This window comes from Oncorhynchus tshawytscha, linkage group LG08 (genome assembly GCF_018296145.1).
Source record: "Oncorhynchus tshawytscha isolate Ot180627B linkage group LG08, Otsh_v2.0, whole genome shotgun sequence".
Classification (NCBI taxonomy): Eukaryota; Metazoa; Chordata; class Actinopteri; order Salmoniformes; family Salmonidae; genus Oncorhynchus; species Oncorhynchus tshawytscha.
Window position 1 is genome coordinate 43,576,909 of NC_056436.1, and position 24,025 is coordinate 43,600,933.

A 24,025-nucleotide genomic window follows, 5' to 3' on the forward strand; every position below is an offset into this window, starting at 1 on the left:
TGGTTTGCCAACTACTACCGGAGGTTTATCCGGGGATTTGGTCAGGTAGCGGCTTCCATTACCTCACTGCTGAAGGGGGGCCCGGTACATTTACAGTGGTCGGCTGAAGCGGACAGGGCTTTTGGTCACCCGAGGGCTCTGTTTACCTCGGCTCCCGTGCTGGCCCATCCGGATCTCTCTTTGGCGTTCATAGTTGAGGTGAATGCGTCCGAGGCTAGGATAGGAGCTGTGCTCTCTCAGCGCTCGGGTACGCCACCGAAACTATGACGTGGGGGACTGGGAGCTGTTGGCGTGGAGACATTGGCTTAAGGGGGCTAAACACCCTTTTCTCATCTGGACTGACCACCACAATCTGGAGTACATCCAGGCAGCGAGGAGACTGAACACTCGTCAGGCAAGGTGGGCCATGTTTTTCACCCATTTTGTTATCATCCTGTCCTACAGACCAGGCTCCCAGAACGTGAAAGCAGATGCACTGTCCCGGCTGTATGACAAAGAGGAGCAGCCCATGCATAATACTCCCATACTTCCAGCTTCCTGCCTGGTAACACCGTTGGTGTGCTAGCTGGACGCGGACATTGAGCAGGCGGTGTTCGGACCGGGGGACCGGGTCTGGCTCTCGACCTGAAACCTGCCCCTATGCCCGCCCTGCCGGAAGCTTGGCCTGCAGTTTGTGGGGCCATTTAAAGTCCTGAGGAGAGTGAACAAGGTTTGTTACGGGTTACAGCTTCCCCCCGATTACCGTATTAACCCCTCGTTCCATGTGTCTCTCTTCAGGCCAGTGGTGGCTGGTCTCCTCTCCTGGAGTCTGAGGTGCGGGAGGTTCCTCTGCCCCCTCTGGACATCGAGGGGGCCCCGGCATACTCCGTTCAATCCATACTGGATTCGAGGCATCGGGTGAGTGGCCTTCAGTACCTCGTGGAGTGGGAGGGGTGTGGTCCGGACGAGAGGTGCTGGTTTCCAGTCGAGGACGTGTTGGACCCTTCAATGCTGCAGGAGTTCCACGGTCTCCGTCCGGATCACCCTGCTCCTCGCCCTCCGGGTCGTCCCCGAGGCCGGTGCCGGCGCGTTGCTGGAGCCGCGCGTCAAGGAGGGAGGGGGTACTGTCACAACTTCTGCCGAAGTCGGTTCCGCTCTTTGTTCGGACGGTGCTCGGCGTCGCCGGTCTTTTAGCCATCATCGATCCACTTTTCATGTTCCATTTGTTTTGTCTTGTCACACACCTGTTCTCAATTTCCCTCGTGATATGTTGTGTATTTAACCCTCTTTTCCCCCCATGTATTTGTGCGGAATTGTTTATTGTAAGTGCACGTTTTCTCTGGTGCGCAATGGGTTTTGTAACCATTTGTTTGTGGTTCTGGTTGCTGGAGGTTTTATGAATAAAACTGCTCTGTTGATTACCCAGTTTTGCATTTGTCATATTGCCCCATATTCTAATCATGTCTATTTTTGGAAATAGACTTCTGAGATTAACAGAGGCCAAAACCTGCTCTGTTTTCGAAAATCATAGGGAGTCGGTAGAGATTGCAGGGTATCTACAGGCCCAGGGTTTGGTCGCACATTACCAGAGACCAACAATAAAAGCATAACAATGTACCTGTTGCCCAATGTGTGAGGGCTTGGCGGAGCCAGCACCATTGTCAATAAACGAGCGGAGTCATTCAAAAGTTTGATATTTTGGAAGTATGATATCAAGTGTAGGCCCACTTGCGTTTGAGATTGGTACAAATGCAGTTGCAGAGAGAGACCAAGCTCCTGGTGGTATTGACATGATGCATCAGAGTGTTTGCAAATTGTAGGGCATAAAGTGAAGATAATTCACTCACCCATTGATCGTTTACCCTATTTAATCCAGGATGGCATTGAGTAAATTCAGATGGCTGATTGAGAACCTTTTTCCTGAATAATGTGTTTGTTTTCTATCTCTGGTTTACATTTCACTTTGGTATTGATGTGTATATTATTGTAATTACAGGGCTCGCCTCCAAAAGTGCCCTTGGTCTCAGCATGACTGCCTGTCAAAATAAAGGTAAAATAAATACATTTAAAGTATTATTTGAGACAAAATATGGAGAGTCGTGAAAATGGCGTCGACAGGCTGCCTCGCTTCTTGCTCTGAGGAAACTGCAGTATTTCGTTTTTTATTAATGTATTATTTCAAAAAATTGTTAGCCCAGAATCTTTTTACATTATAAAATACAGTTAGGCCTCCCGGGCAGCGCAGTGGTCTAGGGCACTGCATCGCAGTGGTAGCTGTGCCTCCAGAGACTCTGCTGTGCCTCCAGAGACTCTGGGTTAACGCCCAGGCTCTGTGGCAGCCGGGAGGTTGTCCGGGTTAGAGAGGGTTTGGCCGGTAGGGATATCCTTGTTTCATCGCGCATTAGCGACTCCTGTGGCGGGCCGTGCGCAGTGCACGCTAACCAGGTCGCCAGGTGCACGGTGTTTCCACCGACACATTGGTGCGGCTGGTTTCCGGGTTGGATGCGCACTGTGTTAAGAAGCAGTGCAGCATGGTTGGGTTGTGTTTCGGAGGACGCATGGCTTTCGACCTTCGTCTCTCCCGAGCCCATACGGGAGTTGTAGCGATGAGACAAGATAGTAACTACTAACAATTGGATACCACGAAAAATGGGGAGAAAAGGGGGAAAAATAAAAAAATGCAGTTGAAGTCGGAAGTTTACATACACCTTATCCAATTACATTTCAACTCCGTTTCACAAATCCTGACATTTAATCCTAGTACAAATTCCATGTCTTAGGTCAGTTAAGATCACCAATTTAATTTAAGAATGCGAAATGTCAGAATAATAGAGAGAGAGGATTTATTTCAGCTTTTATTTCTTTCATCACATTCCCAGTGGGTCAGAAGTTCACATACACTCAGTTAGTATTTGGTAGCATTGCCTTTAAATTGTTTAACTTGGGTCAAACGTTTCGGGTAGCCTTCCACAAGATTCCCACAATAAGTTGGATGAATTTTGTCCCATTCCTCCTGACAATGCTGGTGTAACTGAGTCAGGTTTGTAGGCCTCCTTGCTCGCACACGCCTTTTCAGCTCTGCCCACAAATGTTTTATAGGATTGAGGTCAGGGCTTTGTGATGGCCACTTTCAATACCTTGACTTTTTGTCCTGAAGCCATTTTACCACAACTTTGGAAGTATGCATGGGGTTATTGTCCACTTGGAAGACCCATTTGCGACCAAGCTTTAACTTCCTGACTGATGTGTTGAGATGTTGCTTCAATATATCCACGTATTTTTCCTTCTCATAATGCCATCTATTTTGTGAAGTGCACCAGTCCCTCCTGCAGCAAAGCACCCCCACAACATGATGCTGCCACCCCCGTGCTTCACGGATAGGATGGTGTCCTTCGGGTTGCAAGTCGCCCCCTTTTTCCTCTAAACATAACGATGGTCATTATGGCCAAACAGTTCTATTTTTGTTTCAGCAGACCAGAGGACATTTCTCCAAAATGTGTGATCTTTGTCGCCATGTGCAGTTGCAAACCGTAGTCTGGCTTTTTTTATGGCGGTTTATGAGCAGTGGCTTCTTCCTTGCTGAGCGGCCTTTCAGGTTATGTCGATATAGGACTCGTTTTACTGTGGATATAGATTCTTTAGTACCCGTTTCCTCCAGCATCTTCACAGGGTCCTTTGCTGTTGTTCTGGGATTGATTTGCACTTTTCTCACCAAAGTACGTTCATCTCTAGGAGACAGACTGCATCTCCTTCCTGAGCGGTATGACGGCTGCGTGGTCACATGGTGTTTATACTTGCGTACTATTGTTGAGATGAGCATGGTACCTTCAGGAGTTTGGAAATTGCTCCCAAGGATGAACCAGCCTTGTGGAGAACTACAATTGTTTTCTGAGTTTTAGGCTGATTTCTTTTGATTTTCCCATGATGTTTACCAGAGGCACTGGGTTTGAAGGTAGGCCTTGAAATACATCCACAGGTACACCTCCACAGGTACACCTTTTAGGCTGATTTCTTTTGATTTTCCCATGATGTTTACCAGAGGCACTGGGTTTGAAGGTAGGCCTTGAAATACATCCACAGGTACACCTCCAATTGACTCAAATTATGTCAATTAGCCTATCAGAAGCTTCTAAAGCCATGACATAATTTTCTGCAATTTTCCAAGCTGTTTAAAGGCACAGTCATCTCAGTGTATGTAAACTTCTGACCCACTGGAATTGTGATACAGTGAATTATAAGTGAAATAATCTGTCTGTAAACAATTGTTGGAAAAATGACTTGTGTCATGCACAAAGTAGATGTCCTAACCGACTTGCCAAAACTATAGTTTATTAACAATAAATTTTCAGAGTGGTTGAAAAACGAGTTTTAATGACTAATCTAAAGTGTATGTAAACTTCTGTTTTCAACTGTATATACATAGACTTTAAATCACTGGCCACTTTAATAAATGGAACACCAGTCACTTTAATAATGTCTACATATCTTTCATTTCCCATCTCATATGAAATTGCGTTATCCTATACTATTCTACTGTATCTCATTCAATGCCGCTCTGACATCGCTTGTCCGTATATTTTTATTTTCTTAATTCTATTCCTTTACTAGATTTGTGTGTATTGGGTATATGTTGTGTTATTGTTAGATATTACTTGTTAGATATTACTGCACTGTCAGAGCTAGAAACACAAGCATTTTGCTACACCCGCTAAACTCGTGTATGTTACCATACATGCCTCAGACGCCATTCTATTAAACCTGTCTTCTACTCACCACTTCACAAAGGAGTCGACACCCTGAGGCTTTAGCTTACGCAGCTCTCTGGCCTCCTTCAGCCACACATGGACCTCCCCTGAGTTAATCTTGTCAACACCTGCAAGAAGAGAAGGCACAATATCCAATATTGATGATCAGAGAGCTAATTCAGTGTCCCACATCTTTCAATATGTACTACATGACTAATCTAGTCTTCTTCAAGGGTTGTAACCAAAAAAAAATTCAATCGGTTTGGTTTCGTTCCACTTTCCGACCGGTTTGAACCCCAAAAAAGTACCGGTTTATATTGTTAGTTTCTGTTCCTTTTTTAACCTGTGAAATCAACCTTTGATGATGTGTAGCCTATGGTGCAAGATGTAACTCAAATGTTGCGGGTGGGGAGACATTAAGAGCGGGTTGAGAAGGAGGCTTGAAGTGCTGGGCATCACATTATGCCATGTGAATTAGGTCCACAGAATTATACCTAGGAGGAGCAGCTTCTATGAAGGAACTTTGAATGTCCTTTGCGCTAGCTAGCTAACAAGCTTGTGTGTGCAGAGTGGCACCATAATTGTAGATTGTGAGATAAGTGTGATATTGTATTTTTGTAGATTGTTAAATTGCTAGGGGAGGAAGCGGTTTAGTAAGAAAAATGGATAATTGTTTTATGACACTAATTGATTGAGGTCTGCAAAATGTGCACTACATTTGTTGTTGACGTGCCTAAAATAAAGGTTAAACATACAGTCCCAGTCAAAAGTTTGGACACACCAACTCATTAAAGAGGTTTTTCTTTATTTGTACTATTTTCTACATTGTAGAATAATAGTGAAGACATCAAAACTATGAAATGACACACATGGAATCATTGAAGTAAACAAACATGTTAAACAAATCAAAATATATTTGAGATGCATCAAATAGCTACACTTTGCTTGATGACAGCTTTCCACACTCTTCACATTCTCTCAACCAGCTTCATGAGGTAGTCACCTGGAATGCATATCAATTAACAGGTCTGCCTAGTTAAAAGTTAATTTGGGGAATTTCTTTCCTTAATACGTTTGAGCCAATCATGTGTGTTGTGACAAGGTAGGGGTGGTATACAGAAGATAGCCCTATTTTGTAAGAGACCAAGTCCATATCATGGCAAGAACAGCTCAAATAAGCAAATAGAAACAACAGTCCATCATTACTTTTAGACATGTAGGTCAGTCAATCCATAACATTTCCAGAACTTTTAAAGTCTCCTCAAGTGCAGTCGCAAAAACCATCAAGCGCTATGATGAAACTGGCTCTTACGAGGACCGCCACAGGAAAGGAAGACCCAGAGTTACCTCTGCTGCTGAGGATACGTTCGTTAGAGTTACCAGCCTCAGAAATTGCAGCCCAAATAAATGCTTCACAGAGTTTAAGTAACAGACACATCTCAACATCAACTGTTCAGAGGAGCCTTCATGGCCGAACTGCTGCAAAGAAACCACTACTAAAGGACACCAATAAGAAGAAGAGATTGCTTGGGCCAAGAAACATGAGTGATGGACATTAGACCGGTTTGACCAAGAAGGCGATTGATGGAGTGCTGCATCAGATGACCTCACCTCCACAATCACCTGCCCTCAACCCAATTGAGATGGTTTGGGATGAGTTGGACCGCAAAGTGAAGGAAAAGTAGACAACAAATGCTCAGCATATGTGGGAACTCCTTCAAGACTGTTGGAAAAGCATTCCAGGTGAAGTCGGTTGAGAGAAGGCCAAGAGTGTGCAAAGCTGTCATCAAGGCAAAGGCTGGCTACTTTGAAGATTCTAAAATATCAAATATAATTTTGATATGTTTAACATTTTCAGTTAATAATTGATCACATATGTGTTATTTAATAGTTTGGATGTCTTCACTATTATTCTACAATGTAGAAAATACTAAAAATAAAGAAAAACCCTTGAATGAGTGGGTGTGTCCAAACTTTTGACTCTATACATACTGTATACATATATATTTTTTAAATGTTTTGGATCAGTAAAGTGATTTAAACATGAATTAGTTGTCGTTTTTTCTATCATACCATAATGCTATCCCATTCATGAAAGAGACAGGCATATCATATCAGTACCTGTTGAGCCAGGGGGAATATATTTCAGTGCTACTGTCAACAGTCCATGATATTCAGGAGAGTCCTGAACGCCAGGATTCTGCAAATAAAAACAAGTGGATGATAATTTAACACACAGGCATTTATAATTGAGTGTTGCTCTTACTGATTTTTGTTTCCAAAACATTTACAAACGTACGTTATATCCAATAGTTGTTCTTAATGTCTTGTGATACTTTTTTGTTCTTATTGTGGGTTTGTCAGGTCGACAAACTAATCTATCCTTGGGGACCAATAAAGTATGAAATCGTCTCTTACTGCACATAGCATTTAATCTCCATATGAGGGCCAATGTTGGTCAGGGAGGGAGAGGTGGTGTCCAGCTGGGTTTTATCACATGTTCTACAATAATATTTGTGTTGTGGTTTATTTCCAGGAAACTCCTCCTTATCAAAGACCTGCTCAGGTCAGTGGTGGGACAAATAAGCAGGCTTTTCAGGAAATTCAGAAAGTGAATTGAGATTTAAATGAAAATAATGGTGCATTTTGCCATTAATTACAGTTCAAATCCACCTGAAACACTACATTAAAATGGGATTGACCTCAACGCCCTGGAGGCAATGTACCAAGCTGCCTTGTGGTGTTTCTTTCTGTATAAATTGCACAACTTTTATACAGTAAATGCTATTTACCTTGGGCTGTAGGTTGTACCAGGTAAGGGTCTCATGCCCCCAGTTCCAGGTCTTAAGGTCAATGTCTACCTGCCCCAGAAAGACATTTCTCCCTCTGGAGTCATTGTGCCACACAGAAAGGTTCAGTGTCCTGCCTTTCAGATCATCCATCGTCATCTTGTACTGTACAAAAAAAATGAAATAAAAGATTAAGTGTTAAGAGGATAAGCTGCGTTTATAACATCTTGTAAATTCGTAAATACGAGGATATAATCCACTTGAAAGCCCGTCCAACTCGTAATTACTAGTGGGAAACTCGTCATCCCTGAGATCTGACTTCTAGCACATGATGAACTCAACTACTAAGGAAATAACCTCGGTAACAGAATTTGACAGTTAAATGCAACAACAAAACATTATTTATCAAAATACATTTATTGCATGGTTTTTTAACACTATAATAGTTTATGGTTGACGCAGCTTGTTTGCCATTAGCCAATCTGCGTTAGCTCAGAGCATGTAAATGCACAAAACCTGTTGCTTCCAGGTTACACGTAGTATTTTCAAAGTGTCCCACTTGTTATGAATGCAGCATTAGAATAAAATAAAAATGATCTGTTACTAGATAGGTTTCCATGCAATCGGTTTCAGATTTTCATGCTAATATTCTAAAATCCGCATAAAATCTGTATTTCCCCACCAGAGACCTTTCCATCAAAATGCGATGCGAGAGGTGCAGTCAGCCTGTAACAGCTTACAGATGGTAGGCAATTAAGGTCACAGTTATGAAAACTTAGGACACCAAAAAGAAAGATGTCCAGGGTCCCTGGCCATCTGCGTGAAAGTGCCTTAGGCATGAGGACTGCAGATGTGGCCAGGGCATCAAATGTCCGTACTGTGAGACACCTAAGACACGTAAGACAGCACTACAGGGAGACAGGACAGACAGCTGATTGTCCTCGCAGTGGCAGACCATGCGTAACACCTGCACAGGATTGGTACACCCGAACATCACACCTGCGGGACAGGTACAGGATGGCACATCAACCGCCCACGAGTTACACCAGGAATGAACAATCCCTTCATCAGTGCTCAGACTGTCCGCAGTAGGCTGAGAGAGGCTGGACTGTCTGTTGTAAGGCAGGTCCTCACCAGACAGCACCGGCAACAACGTTGCCTATGGGCACAAACCCACTGCAGCAGGACCAGACCGGACTGGCAAAAAGTTGGGGTTTTGTCTCACCAGGGGTGATGGTCGGATTTGCATTTATCGTCGAAGGAATGAGCGTTACACCGAGGCCTGTACTCTGGATCAGGATCGATTTGGAGGTGGAGGGTTTGTCATGGTCTGGGGCAGTGCGTCACAGCATCATCGGACTGAGCTTGTTGTCATTGCAGGCAATCTCAACTCTGTGCGTTACAGGGAAGACATCCTCCTCCCTCATGTGGTACCCTTCCTGCAGGCTCATCCTGACATGACCCTACAGCATGACAATGCCACCAGCCATACTGCTTGTTCTGTGTGTGATTTCCTGCAATACAGGAATGTCAGTGTTCTGCCATGGCCAGCGAAGAGCCCAGATCTCAATACCATAAAGCATGTCTGGGATCGGAGGGTGAGGGCTAGGGCCATTCCCCCCAGAAATGTCTGGTGACTTGCAGGTGCCTTGGTGGAAGAGTGGGTTAACATCTCACAGCAAGAACTAGCAAATTTGGTGCAGTCCATGAGGAGGAGATGCACTGCAGTACATAATGCAGCCACACCAGATACTGACTGTTACTTTTGACCCCCCCCTTTGTTCAGGGATACATTATTCCATTTATGTTAGTCACATGTCAGTGGAACTTGTTCAGTTTATGTCTCAGTTGTTGAATCTTGTTATGGTCATACAAACAGTTTGGCGTTGTAATGACTGAATTTTCGGGGGGGTTTCTTAGCCAAAAGTGATGAACAAAACGGAGCGATTTCTCCTACACAAATAATCTTTTTGGAAAAAATTAACATTTGCTATTTAACTGAGAGTCTCCTCATTGAAAACATCCGAAGTTCTTCAAAAGGTAAATGATTTTATTTGAATGCTTTTCTTGTTTTTGTGAAAATGTTGCCTGCTGAATGCTAGGCTTAATCCTATGCTAGGCTATCAATACTGTTACACAAATGCTTGTTTAGCTATGGTTGAAAAGCATATTTTGAAAATCTGAGATTACAGTGTTGTTAACAATAGGCTAAGCTTGTGAGTGAATATATTTCTTTCATTTCATTTGCGATTTTCATGAATAGTTAACGTTGAGTTATGGTAATGAGCTTGAGGCTATGATTACGCTCCCGGATACGGGATTGCTCGACGCAAGAAGTTAATCTACTGCCATCTAGTGGTTTTGATTAGCTATTTACCTTCTGGTTATCTCACAGACCTGGCTGAATAATTTGATTATGGATAAGGACATTGCGGACAACAACATTTTCAGATGTGATAGACAAAAAAAGACGCAAAGGATTTACTGCTGATACCGGACCAGGCCCAAACCCCACGTCATTCACATGAAGAAGAGACCCGAAACAGGGTATACAGATTTAGGTGTCTTGTGAGAATCTGTCGTCGAGTGGATAACCCGCCTCTACCATCCGTCCTATTGGCCAGCATGCAATCATTTTAGAATAATCTGGATGAGCTCGAGACTATCCTATTAACGGGATATTAGAAACTGTCTAAATTTCATATTTAGTTTTGGCTAAATCGAGTTGTTCCTGTAGAAGATGATTTTGTTGAAGAGTTTGTGCTTGTTCATTGTAATACATTTTTGCAATTACTTTTAATTGTTCAGTTTTCAACTGCAGTTCTTCGGCTAGCAGAATATTTTTGTTTTCTGCTGTTGTCATTAGTTTTCCGGTTCTCTTCACCTATCCTTCATATCAACCACTTCTTGCTTGTGCTTCAGCCATGCACTGTGGTCCTGGACCAATGCCAATCTCTGATTGTGATACATCAGAGCTAAACTGGAGAGAACCTTACAAGGCCTGCGCCCGATGCTTGATTTTGGAGAGCGTTTGTCTTAATTTCTGCTGTTTTTCCACTAATGGCATAGTTGGGGTTTGTATTGCTGCCGAGGTCAGCGACCAATCCTTTTATGAGTGAGGGTTCGATAATTAGCAGGGGACTGGGAACCCAGTGGATGAGAATGAAATAATAATAATAATAAGTTTGGGTTTTGAGCTGCAAAAACTATTGTTATCTATTTAAACATGTTAATGAGCCATCGATACTGGATCAGCAATGTGGGATTAGGATGTGAATGAAAAAGCACATTTGCTTGATTAATCAATGTTAAAGACCTGTACAGGCTATCTGGGACTTCAACTTTAATTAACCTGAAATCGTTGCTGTATCTAGGTTAATGTGGAAAAGTTTAAAATGCCTCATTGGTTGAAACACATCAATTTGGACCTCACCCAAATGATCTACCTGAAAAGGTATGTTCAGCAATTTAACATCCTTGTTAAATTGAATGAGACAACGATATTTAATCCGTTGAGAATGGCTGGATATCAGAAGAGTAACCACTTTCACAAAATGTGAGATGACATTGGGCCTCAATGGAATGTTTTTAAAAATATATATATTTTTCTCACATATATATATATATATATATACACATTTCAGGCTTCAAACATAAAGATATAAAACTGTATTTTTTTGTGAAGAATCAACAACAAGTGGGACACAATCATGAAGTGGAACGACATTTATTGGATATTTCAAACTTTTTTAACAAATCAAAAACTGAAAAATTGGGCGTGCAAAATTATTCAGCCCCTTTAAGTTAATACTTTGTAGCGCCACCTTTTGCTGCGATTACAGCTGTAAGTCGCTTGGGGTATGTCTCTATCAGTTTTGCACATCGAGAGACTGACATTTTTTCCCATTTTTTTGCAAAACAGCTCGAGCTCAGTGAGGTTGGATGGAGAGCATTTGTGAACAGCAGTTTTCAGTTCTTTCCACAGATTCTCGATTGGATTCAGGTCTGGACTTTGACTTGGCCATTCTAACACCTGGATATGTTTATTTTTGAACCATTCCATTGTAGATTTTGCTTTATGTTTTGGATCATTGTCTTGTTGGAAGACAAATCTCCGTCCCAGTCTCAGGTCTTTTGCAGACTCCATCAGGTTTTCTTCCAGAATGGTCCTGTATTTGGCTCCATCCATCTTCCCATCAATTTTAACCATCTTCCCTGTCCCTGCTGAAGAAAAGCAGGCCCAAACCATGATGCTGCCTCCACCATGTTTGACAGTGGGGATGGTGTATTCAGGGTGATGAGCTGTGTTGCTTTTACGCCAAACATAACATTTTGCATTGTTGCCAAAAAGTTCAATTTTGGTTTCATCTGACCAGAGCACCTTCTTCCACATGTTTGGTGTGTCTCCCAGGTGGCTTGTGGCAAACTTTAAACAACACTTTTTATGGATATCTTTAAGAAATGGCTTTCTTCTTGCCACTCTTCCATAAAGGCCAGATTTGTGCAATATACGACTGATTGTTGTCCTACGGACAGAGTCTCCCACCTCAGCTGTAGATCTCTGCAGTTCATCCAGAGTGATCATGGGCCTCTTGGCTGCATCTCTGATCAGTCTTCTCCTTGTATGAGCTGAAAGTTTAGAGGGACGGCCAGGTCTTGGTAGATTTGCAGTGGTCTGATACTCCTTCCATTTCAATATTATCGCTTGCACAGTGCTCCTTGGGATGTTTAAAGCTTGGGAAATATTTTTGTATCCAAATCCGGCTTTAAACTTCTTCACAACAGTATCTCGGACCTGCCTGGTGTGTTCCTTGTTCTTCATGATGCTCTCTGCGCTTTTAACGGACCGCAGACTATCACAGTGCAGGTGCATTTATGCGGTGACTTGATTACACACAGGTGGATTGTATTTATCATCATGGGTCATTTAGGTCAACATTGGATCATTCAGAGATCCTCACTGAACTTCTGGAGAGAGTTTGCTGCACTGAAAGTAAAGGGGCTGAATAATTTTGCACACCCAATTTTTCAGTTTTTGATTTGTTAAAAAAGTTTGAAATATCCAATAAATGTCGTTCCACTTCATGATTGTGTCCCACTTGTTGTTGATTCTTCACAAAAAAATGCAGTTTTATATCTTTATGTTTGAAGCCTGAAATGTGGCAAAAGGTTGCAAAGTTCAGGGGGCCGAATACTTTCACAAGGCACTGTATATTGGTGATTCTTTACAACCAGGGGTCACTTACCCCTGAAAGCTGAACTCACAAGGGATTCTAGCAGAGGAGGGACTTCCATCAATACTGGATTAGTACTGTCGGAGTTGGACTCAATGAGCTTGCAAAAGTAAATATAATTGATGTTATTGATTAATCATCCCTTTATAGGCTATCTGGGAAATAAACTTGAATTAACCTGAAAGTGGATATCATAAGTGTAACCCGTTGTAACAGATGTGAGAATATGGTTGCTGTCACATAATCATTTTTTTTCTTCACAAAAATATACTGGTGATTCATCACCACCTAGGGATTGATAGCAGAAATCTGATAGTAGAAATCTGAAATCGAACGGGAGTCGCAAGGAGGCGGAACTTCCATTTCCCACGGCACAGGGTGTCGCCCTGTGAACAAAGGAAAAATGGCTGCTCTCCCTTTGTTAGCTTAGCATCTAGTGAAAAGTTAGCCTTACTTGTACAGGAATGTCAGTTCCAAGCACCACGGAGTCCCCTTTAAGGGAACGGGGGTTTAATAATGACGTCTCACGCTCACCCGTAATCAGTTAATTTCCGTGATGTTTACCGGAACACGCAGTAACAAAGAAATACACAGTTGGTCTCCATCTCTCAGAAAACGTGAGAGATGGAGAGAAGTCAGTTTCGTTCAAACAACAACGTGACTATCATTAATCTGATGACTGTTATTAATCAAATAATTACCTACTATGTTTAATTGTTATTATCTTAAATTAATCATGTAACAATTAACTCATTAGGAATTTGGGGCACCAAGGGAAAAATTGTTTAATGAGTTAACGTCTCCCGAATTAACTCAAGAATATATAGATATCCTAACAGTCACGAATGAATTGTTTCCTCATATCAGTTTCATTCTGAATGTCGCAGACTGAATCTGCACAAATCCGAGTCTCGCTGATCATTCCGTACCACACAAATTGATTTGATTATTTATTAACTAATCAACTAAAATGATAACATAGGACACACACACTGTATAGGTTATTGATTATAAACTTAATATGATGACAACAGGTCCCTAGCAGACTAACACAATATGACACTTGTTACACAAGATGGAGAGTTAATGTGTGAAAGTTTCATATTAAAAAAAAAAAAAACATTTGAATTTCGCGCGCTGCCTTTTCAGCAGAATGTTGTCGAGGCGGAACCCCTGCGCTACAAAGGTTAAAAATCAAATTACTTCCGCTCTCACTCAAGACCCTGTCCAGGGCCTGCTCGATCAAGGAACAAGCCCACAAGCTTTGTCTATAGACTCTGATAACAAGGTTGTGAAGAAAAAAACTTTGAGCCAATTCCACTCAAAACCTGATAAGGAAATCTGTTTTTTACCTTGAACAGAAATGACATCACGTCGTTGCGAACGACCACTCCAGCTTGTGGGGAATATGACCACTAAACGCAACTCAAACAGGCCGTACCTGGAAACAGTCCTGGAGGACTGCTTAACCTCCTGCGCTAATTGATTCAGGCTCGACAGTGTCGCTCATCTCTCAAACATTGTTCAATGAAAAAGGTATTTGAAGCCAACTAAACATTGGTTAAAAAGGGAACGATGCGAAACTACACTGAGGTTTCACTCAGACTCTCACCTCTCACATTGAGACTCATGCTGAGACTACACTTCCAGGACGTATCGCTTGATCACCCTGTGTATGTTACCAGCCTCGAATCTGAACCCCTGCTACTCGGAGCAGACTTGGATTGTTTACTCCCAATAATGGAAAGGAAACCAACCATGGTCACAGTGACGTCTCCACTGACCACACTGTCTTCTCCTAATGCTAGGTGCCACGAAGTCATCAACGAGGTGTCTGTCGACAGCACCCCTTGGGAAAAAGACATTTTGAAACCTCTTGGTGCAGAATCTGACCTCAGGACATATTACAATATCTCGTCACATTCAATCGGCAAACCTGATTGACCATTATTTTCATGATTTCGAGCCAGCAGTCTCTGTGAATGAGCAACTTCCCATCTCCTTGGAGTCGTCCGATACTGTAGCTGAGATGAACTTCTCTTGTCTGTCGGACACTTCCGCAAGACTGCGGCCGTCTCAGGAATAAAAGCATCGACGTGCAGAGTGTACTCTGCTTCCGATGATACAATTTTCTCTTTAAAGCGGACTGAAACCCCTCAAAATGAAACTAACAGCATCAGTCCCGCAACTGACCCGATGAACCTCACTGGTGAAACACTATGTGATATTACAGCCAGATATCCTTGTCTCAGTTCGCAGGTACTGGAACGGTTGGCACATGCGTACTCTGTGGTGACTGACAGGCCTCGACAACCACTGAGCATTTTAAAGCACAAACACCAGGAGATTTGGTTGAAAGGTTACAGCCAATCTACTACCAATGCGGCTGCTGACAACTCGTGCAAAGGATTCGACATTGTCACAGTCGCTGTCAAAATCGTGGAAATGACCGGACCAAGGTGCAGCGTGGTAGGCGTACATTTCTCTTTATTATAAATGTCGACAACAAAACAAGAAACAACAAAAACTAACGTGAAGCTTACTAGGGCTATACAGGCCACTAACAAAGTCAACTACCCACAAAATCCAAAAGGAAAAAGGCTGCCTAAGTATGATTCCCAATCCGAGACAACGATAGACAGCTGTCCCTGATTGAGAACCATACCAGGCCAAAACATAGAAACACAGAAAACCCAAGTCTCCCACCCGGGTCACACCCTGACCAACCAAACACAGAGAATAAAAAGATCTCTATGGTCAGGGTGTGACAGACATTTGTGTTTGTGCCTCGGACACCAACACCAACCACTGATGGGGGTCCCAAGACACAAAGGGGGGGGTACTAGCCCATACCCATGATGAGAGTCAAAACTCTACAGCTACTGTACTCACCAGTTTCTCCCAAGAGGTCAATAAGCCATCCCTGTAGACTGTCCGAAGCTAGTGCCTTACAATATCTAGTAGTAGACTTATATAAGTAGACTTATCATGTAGTTATCAACTTAGTGTGTTTTGTTTCGGGCACTATCCTCAGTAGGAATGCTCTAGATATGAAATTAAACACAGATAATAATACACCTTATGGAACAGCGAGGACTGTTAAGAGAAACACACACACATGCATATACGCACACAAATGCTAGGTCACACACTCTACACATATAGTACTAGTCAAAATTTTGAACACAAAATGTTGGACAATTCCTGAGCGGTATGATGGCTGCGTGGTCCCACGGTGTTTATACTTGCATACTATTGTTTGTACAGATGAACGTGGTACCTTTAGGTATTTGGAAATTGCTCCCAAGGATGAACCAGACTTGTGGAGGTCTACAATAATTTTTCTGAGGTCTTGGTTGATTTCTTTTGATTTTCCCATTATGTCAAGCAAAGAGGCACTGAGTTTGAAGGTAGGCCTTGAAATACATCCACAGGTAAACCGCCAATTGACTCAAATCATGCCAATTAGCCTATCAGAAGTTTCTAAAGCCATGATTTTCTGGAATTTTCCAAGCTGTTTAGGCACAGTCAACTTAGTGTATGTAAACTTCTGACCCACTGGAATTGTGATACAGTGAGTTACAAGTGAAATAATCTGTTTGTAAACAATTGTTGGAAAAATTACTTGTGTCATGCACAAAGTAGATGTCCTAACCGACTTGCCAAAACTGTAGTTTGTTAAACCTCTCCAGGGGACTTGGGACGGTATCGTCCCACCTGGCCAACATCCAGTGAAATTGCAGAGCGCCAAATTCAAAACCGGAAATACTCATTATAAAAATTCATAAAACATACAACTGTTATACATCGGTTTAAAGATTAACTTCTTGTTAATCCAACCCCGGTGTCAGATTTCAAAAAGGCTTGATGGCAAAAGCATACCATGCGATTATCTGAGAACAGCGCCCAGCAGACAAATCATTACAAACAGTAACCAGCCAAATAGAAGAGTTACACAATTCAGAAATAGTGATAAAATTAATCACTTACCTTTGATGATCTTCATATCAGTGCACTCACAAGACTCCCATTTACTCAATAAATGTTTGTTTTGTTCGATAAAGTCCCTGTTAATATCCAAATAGTATCAATTTTGTTTAGTAACCCACAGGCTCAAACTCAGTCAGAACAGGCAGATGAAAAATCCAAACAGTATCCGTAAAGTTCGTAGAAACATGTCAAACGATGTTTATAATCAATCCTCAGGTTGTTTTTAGCCTAAAAAATTCAATAATATTTGAACCGGACAATAACGTCATCAATATAAAAGGTAAACAAGAAAGGCCTCTCGCATGAAAAATCTCTGGGCCACTGCGGTGTCCACTCATTCAGAGTGCTCTTACTCCCTCATTTTTCAGAATACAAGCCTGAAACAATTTCTAAAGACTGTTGACATCTAGGAAGCCCTAAGAAGTGCAATTTGAGTCCTAAGTCAATGGATACTGTAAAAGCATTCATCAGAAAAATCTCAGGTTTTCGATTGCCAAATCAGTTCCGTTATACCCACAGACATTATTTTAACAGTTTGAAACTTGAGAGTGTTTTCTATCCAAATCTACCTAATTATATGCATATCCTAGCTTCTGGGCCTGAGTAGCAGGCAGTTTACTTTGGGCACGCTTTTCATTCGAAGGCAAAAATAGTGCCCCCTACCCTAGAGATGTTTTAACGAGAAATTTGTGGAGTGGTTGAAAAACCACTTTTAATGTTTCCAACCTAAGTGTATGTAAACTTCTGACTTCAACTGTATTCATACCCTTTGCTATGAAACCCTTAAATAAGATCTGGTGCAACCAATTACCTTCAGAAGTCACATAATTTGTTAAATAATGTACACCTGTGTGCAATCTAAGTGTCATCTGGTACATGATCTCAGTAAATATACACCTGTTCTGAAAGGCTCCAGAGTCTGCAACACCACTTAGCAAGGGGAACCACCAAGCAAGCGGCACCATGAAGACCAAGGAGCTCCCCAAACAGGTCAGGGACAAAGTTGTGGAGAAATACAGATCAGTGTTGGGTTATAAAAAAAATATCAGAAACTTTGAACAGCCCACAGAGCACCATTAAATCCATTTACAAAAAAATGTAAGAATATGGCAACACAACAAACCTGCTAAGAGAGGGCCGCCCACCGAAATTCACGGACCAGGAGGGCATTAATCAGAGAGGCAACAAAGAGACCAAAGATAACCCTGAATGAGCTGCAAAGCTCCACAGCGGAGATTGGAGTGTCTGTCCATAAGACCACTTTAAGCCGTACATTCCACAGAGCTGGACTTTATGGAAGAGTGGCCAGAAAAAAAGCCATTGCTTAAAGAAACAAATAAGCAAACACATTTGGTGTTCGTCAAAAGGCATGTGGGAAGGGGCCTCCCGGGTGGCATAGTGGTCTAGGGCACTGCATCGCAGCGCTAGCTGTGCCACCAGAAACTCTGGGTTCGCGCAGTTTTACATTGCAAATGAGGGCATAAACTGGGTCAAGACGCCAACAGAGTAAGTAGACCTTTATGTAGTAAAATAAATAAATTAAAGACCTACAACACCTACGGTAGGTCTACAGTATATCAAAAAAAATGTTTTTCATCTCTACATGTAAGTTTCCTCATTTTAACCCGATGGAACTGGTTTGTTATCACCTGAAAATATTCATCCTTAACAATACAATTCTCCCCCCGTACCCTCCTTCTTGGCAAGAGTCTATTGTCCTGCTAATAGCCCATAATGGGTGGATGGATTAATTACAGTCATTTACCATTCTCATTCTCGGACTGGAAACGTTGTTTTCAGAGTTTACAATCTCATTTTCAAGTCCTTGTTTAAAAAAAATAACAATATTTTGGAGATTATTTTGTTTTCAAATTACCGAAAGTGAGCAGTTGTAATCTGAATAAAGGGAAATAGGCCATTGTTGAACATAGGGTGAGACAATAGGCCCTTTTAAATTTGTCTGGCTTGCCATTCCAAATAAAATTGAATATTTTTTTGCTCATATAATTTAAAACAGGTCGCTCTCTGCCTGACTCTCCGCCAATGCCGCCTGGCAATCAACCAAAAACACAGCATCTACTGTGGTATTCCATTCCCAGTGAGACTATTCAAGCCATCGACTCACTGATGGTTGAAGATGATGAGCGATCGGCAAAGGCAATCTGGAATCTGTGTGCTGCAAAACCAGTTCGGATTTTAGTATCTTTTGTATGACTGACGTCTTTAGTGAGAGGGCTAATGCTTTAATATTTAATCATTTCTGCCCTCCGAATTCATATTCATTATATAAATAGGCCCATGTGCGCCTTCATCAGATGACATGGAATCACTGGCCACTTTAATAATGGAGCACTAGTCACTTTAATAATATTTACATACTGCTTGACTCAAGTCATATGTACAGTATATACTGTATTCTATTCTACTGTATTTAGTCAATGCCACTCCGACCATTGTTTGTCCTAATATGTATATATTTCTTAAATACATTATTTTAATTTTAGATCTTTTTATTGTGGTGAATTGTTAGATACTACTGCACTGTTGGAGCAAAGAACACAAGCATTTCGCTACACCCGTAATAACATCTGCTAAATATGTGTATGTGACCAATAAAATGTGATTTGAGATGAAGGGTCATAGTGAAAAAGGGCCATAGTAAAACAAACAGTATTTTAGTGATTAAAAACTCAGCTAGATGTGCCTCCCAACTCATTCAGAAAAAGTTGGACTTGAACAAGTAGGGTCAAAAAAAAAAAAAAATATCAAAACATAATCATGCCTAAAAATAGTTTTCTAAAACACGCAATCAATATGTAATTAAATATTTATGCTGATAATGTCCTGAGGCTTATATTTTGGTGCATTAAAGCGCAGGCTGCTGATGAAAACAGAGCTGTGAGTGTCAGCAAACATTTAATTTGAAGTCAGTTAACTTAATAATGGGATCTTACTTTGGACTAATTGGATAATGATTATGGTATGCACACGTGACAATTATTTCACACGTAATGTGAGAAAGTGCTATATTGGCCCCTTGAGGTGGGATGATGGAAATGTGGGGTAGAAAATAACAAAATGCAGGACCCTAACATGTGTGCGAGCGTTGCAAAATAAATGTACACATACATGTTATTCAATCATTGCACCCACACCGCTCGCGTGCCTCAGCGAGCATCTGCGTGGCCAGGCACTAAAATACAAATGGGTTCTATTTGTGACACTCAAAGCACTGCAAGTCCGACCTCTCCCATCTCCTCATTGGTTTTTAGGAGCATATATACCCACGTGGGTGATTGAAAGATGAGCCTGACGTCCACACTCCGGAGGAAGGAGGAGAGGTGACAAGAAACAAATTCGGTTTACCGTTTTATCTGTGGATTACTTGTGGAGTAGAGGACCTTGTGCATTTCAGGTAAAATAACATACAATATTTATATACCAGGACAAATGAACTAGCAACAGCAAGCTAGCTAGCTAAAGTGCCATAAAATGTTAAAAGTTTTTTGACCTGTCCCCAAATTAATAGAACTGGTTCAGAGTTTGCTTTGACATTTCAACCTGCGTGTCCTGATCACTTCTGGTGTGGGTGAACAAGAACAATGTGGAATATTCTCATGTCACTGTACACACGCATAACATATGGTTCTGCACCAAATGTGCATGCATATTTCAGTCAGCCACGTTGGGTGGGGAAACTCAGATTTGGTTGCAAATAAAGTAATTATATTAGCGTGAAAAATAAACAAAGACTAGGCTAAGAGATGTGTACCTTTCCCAAGTACATTTTCATGCTAAATTAATTCATAAAATAGACAGAAAGCACTCACAACATGGTAAAACCTACTTTCAGTGTCTCTCCACCAAACACTGGGTTAATTGTGCGTTTCTTGATGGAGGTCTTCTTCTTGCTTTGGCGGGATTTGTCAGGGTGGAGGTAGGTCTTCACATATCTGCACAGGAAACAGGAGTTATGCTGTTAAAGGAGTAGTTCACTATTTTACAATATGATGTAAGATAGACTACTCTCAGGGTGAGGGACTATGGGCTAAAATAAACTTAAGTTTTCTTTAAAACAACCACTACAAATTTCAGCCACCACGAGCTGGCAATCAATGGATGTGATGGGGACATGTGCGCATGTAAAAAAAATGATAATGTCAAAATCACCTGAAATCAAATCAACTCCATATTTGGTTTGATGTTACTTAAAGGTGATTTGTCTCACATGCCCCCATAACTTCCATTGATTGTTAGGTTGTTGTGGCTAAAGTTAGCTGAAGTTTGTAGGGTCTCATAGTTGGATTACAGTTTCTCCTGGCCCATAGACTACTTTCTAACATCAAGTTGTACAATAGTGAACAACTTATAGTATTGATGCCATGGGAGACGAGTCATCTTGTATTCTACACAGCAATGACCACCGTTTAAAGGTCCTTTCCCATTCTAACCCCTTAAAAATATTTAACATAAACTGATCTAATACTCTACTGAATACTTATTATTTGGCTCATATTTATTTTTTAAAACCTGTTGTAGGTTCTGGAAACCCCAATTAAAGATGCAATATGTAACTTTTTGGGTGACTTGACCAAATTCACATATAAATTTAAGTTATAGATCAATGTCATTCTCATTGAAAGCAAGTCTAAGAAGCCGTACATCTGTTCTATGTGCAATATTTCTCGTTTTTGGGTCTTAAGTTTTGTGCAAACAGCTGAAAATACAATATATTGGGTTATGAAAAATATATTTCACAGCAGATTAGATGGTACAATAATTCTCTGCACTATACTTGCTTGTTAACTAACTATTAGAATTTTAGCAACCAGGAAATGGCAGAACAATTTCTGCATAGTGTATCTTTAAAACACCTGTTTTAACTACTATAATATTGGTCTGAATTTGTTTGTCTATGTGCATGCATGCGTGGTGTGTTGAGATTACGGGTCAGTGCGCTGCTTGCGAGGGTTGGCGTAGGCAAGGTCCTGACACTGCTCCACTGTGACGATCAGCTCCTCTGCATTTCTGTACCTTAGCGAGAACTCCACTGCCCCCTGGACAGTCACACTCCCAAAGTCCCCCGCCTCACTGTACACACTCAGAAGACTGCCAGTGCGCTGACAAAACGAGTACAGGAGAGGGACATTTCAAAGCTACTCATTTGGAGACAAAGCATGTTATGTTCTTCAGGCGTCATTTTGGAAATGGAAGGATTACCAAACACAACCATATTAACCTCTACAGGATCGATGCCCCCCCCCCCATCTTCCAAAACAACTACAGTATGTTGTTGAAACTGGTAGCTTTATGGTAACTGTCCATAAAATGGTCCTACCCCAGTGAGGCCCAAAGCAATGGAGCCATAACCTCTTCTTGCAGAGAAGTCAGACCCATAGCTGGAGACAGAGCTGCAGTCATCTGAGTCCAGACCCTCATCCTGAAGAGGGTCAGAGTTCGAGTAAAAGTCAAGGAAGGAATATGAAAGCCATCAGCCGGTGTGTGCATGTATGTGATAATATTTTTTCAAAAGTGCAACATTTCATGTATTTAGACAATTTAATGCACATGAATGAAAGGCATCAGAGTGTGTGCGTGCATGTTTTAAAGAGTGAAAACATCCATCTTTCTGGTTGTTTATATGTCAGCACTACTAAACTCCCACAAGTGAAAGCCATTATTCAGAATATGTACATAAACAGTCTAAAAATGCATTTATTCATCTGTTTTGTTAAATGTATTTTAATGTCTAACCTCCCAGGTGTCCATAGGTGTAACAACCACTGAAGGGGGTTCCTGAGACGTAGCTGGGTGCTCTAAGCCAGAAAAAAACCAGACAAAAACAACCGTTTGTCATTTGGTTTCCTCAATTGGCATGTGAACTTCCTTGATTGAAAACATCTGCAGATGCGAAGTGTCAGATACAGTACATTCGGAAAGTATTCAGACCCCTTGACTTTTTCCATATTTTGTTATCTCATCAATCTACACACAATACCCCATAATGACAAAGCAAAAACAGTTTTAGAAATTATTGCAAATGTATAAATAATATTTAAAAAACAAAATATACATAACCATGCAGACCCTTTATTCAGTACTTTGTTGAAGAGCCTTTGGCCTTGGGTATGACGCTACAAGCTTGGCACACCTGTATTTGGGGAGTTTTTCCCATTCTTCTCTGCAGATCCTCTCAAGCTCTGTCAGGTTGGATGGGGAGCGTCGCTGCACAGCTATTTTCAGGTCTCTCTAGAGATGTTTGAACATGTTCAAGTCCGGGCTCTGGCTGGGCCACTCAAGGACATTCAGAGACTTGTCCCAAAGCCACTAATGTGTTGTCTTGGCAGTGTGCTTAGGGCCGTTGACCTGTTGGAAGGTGAACCTTCACCCCAGTTTGAGGTCTGGAGCAGGTTTTCATCAAGGCCCTCAACTTCCGGACTCATCTCAGTGCTGTTGTTCTGTTTGTTGCTACTTGGCTATCTGCCAGACTTTTCAGTTTTTACTTTTAATACATTTACCAAAGTCTTAGTTTTTTCATTCAACTTTTTCACCCCGGACGCTTTATCTGGACATGGTTCTACAGGACCTCCATCGGCAGAAGCTAAGTAGTAACATTAACACTATGCCATCTAATAGCAGTCACTGTACTCATACTATACAGGAGAACTATCGCCTTATGGTGAGGATAGGTGTGTTGCAAGCACAGCTTCAGATGCAATCGTTAGGCAAGGACAATTTAAGTGTAGGAAAGGATGAAACAACATGTGTGCCACCAGTGAGTACAGATAGTAGTATAAATCCCCCCCTCACAGTCCTCGCAGCTGGGCAGCTGGACATTTGTCACAAGAAATTTGCTCCCTGGTATACAGAATATACCTGAGCCCTGAAGCAAGCTTCACGAAAATTGGAGCGGAAATGGTGCTCCACCAAACTAGAAATTTTCCGACTGGCTTGGAAAGACTGTACCGTGCAATATCGAAGAGCATTCAGTGCTGCTCGATCATCCTATTTTTCCAAATTAATTGAGGAGAATAAGAACTAAATGTAGCATAAGAACTAAAAAGCAGCATTCAACAAGAGAGGATAGCTTTCACTTCAGCAGTGATAAATTCATGAACTTCTTTGATGAAAAGATCATGATCATCAGAAAGCAAATTACAGACACCACTTTGAATCTGCGTATTTCTCCAAAGCTCAGATGTCCTGAGTCTACACAGAACTGCCAGGACCTAGGATCAATAGAGGCACTCAACATTTTTGATCCTGTCTCTCTTGACACATTCATGAA

The 24,025-nt window shown here is 41.6% G+C and overlaps 1 protein-coding gene across 4 annotated transcripts in view; it reads right to left on the reverse strand.

Moving 5' to 3' along the window:
- The window catches only part of si:ch211-266g18.6 (synaptotagmin-like protein 1), a 53,015-nt gene that overhangs the window by 2,712 nt on the left and 26,278 nt on the right, over positions 1-24,025 (reverse strand). For all 4 annotated transcript variants that reach the window (XM_024429703.2, XM_024429704.2, XM_024429702.2 and 1 more), the window contains 7 exons: positions 22,492-22,553; positions 22,076-22,177; positions 21,685-21,857; positions 20,585-20,690; positions 7,517-7,678; positions 6,846-6,924; positions 4,753-4,852 (listed from right to left, as the gene is read on the reverse strand). In XM_024429703.2, the coding sequence (XP_024285471.1) occupies positions 4,753-4,852; positions 6,846-6,924; positions 7,517-7,678; positions 20,585-20,690; positions 21,685-21,857; positions 22,076-22,177; positions 22,492-22,553 (784 nt within the window). The remainder of the gene's footprint in view (positions 1-4,752; positions 4,853-6,845; positions 6,925-7,516; positions 7,679-20,584; positions 20,691-21,684; positions 21,858-22,075; positions 22,178-22,491; positions 22,554-24,025) is intronic.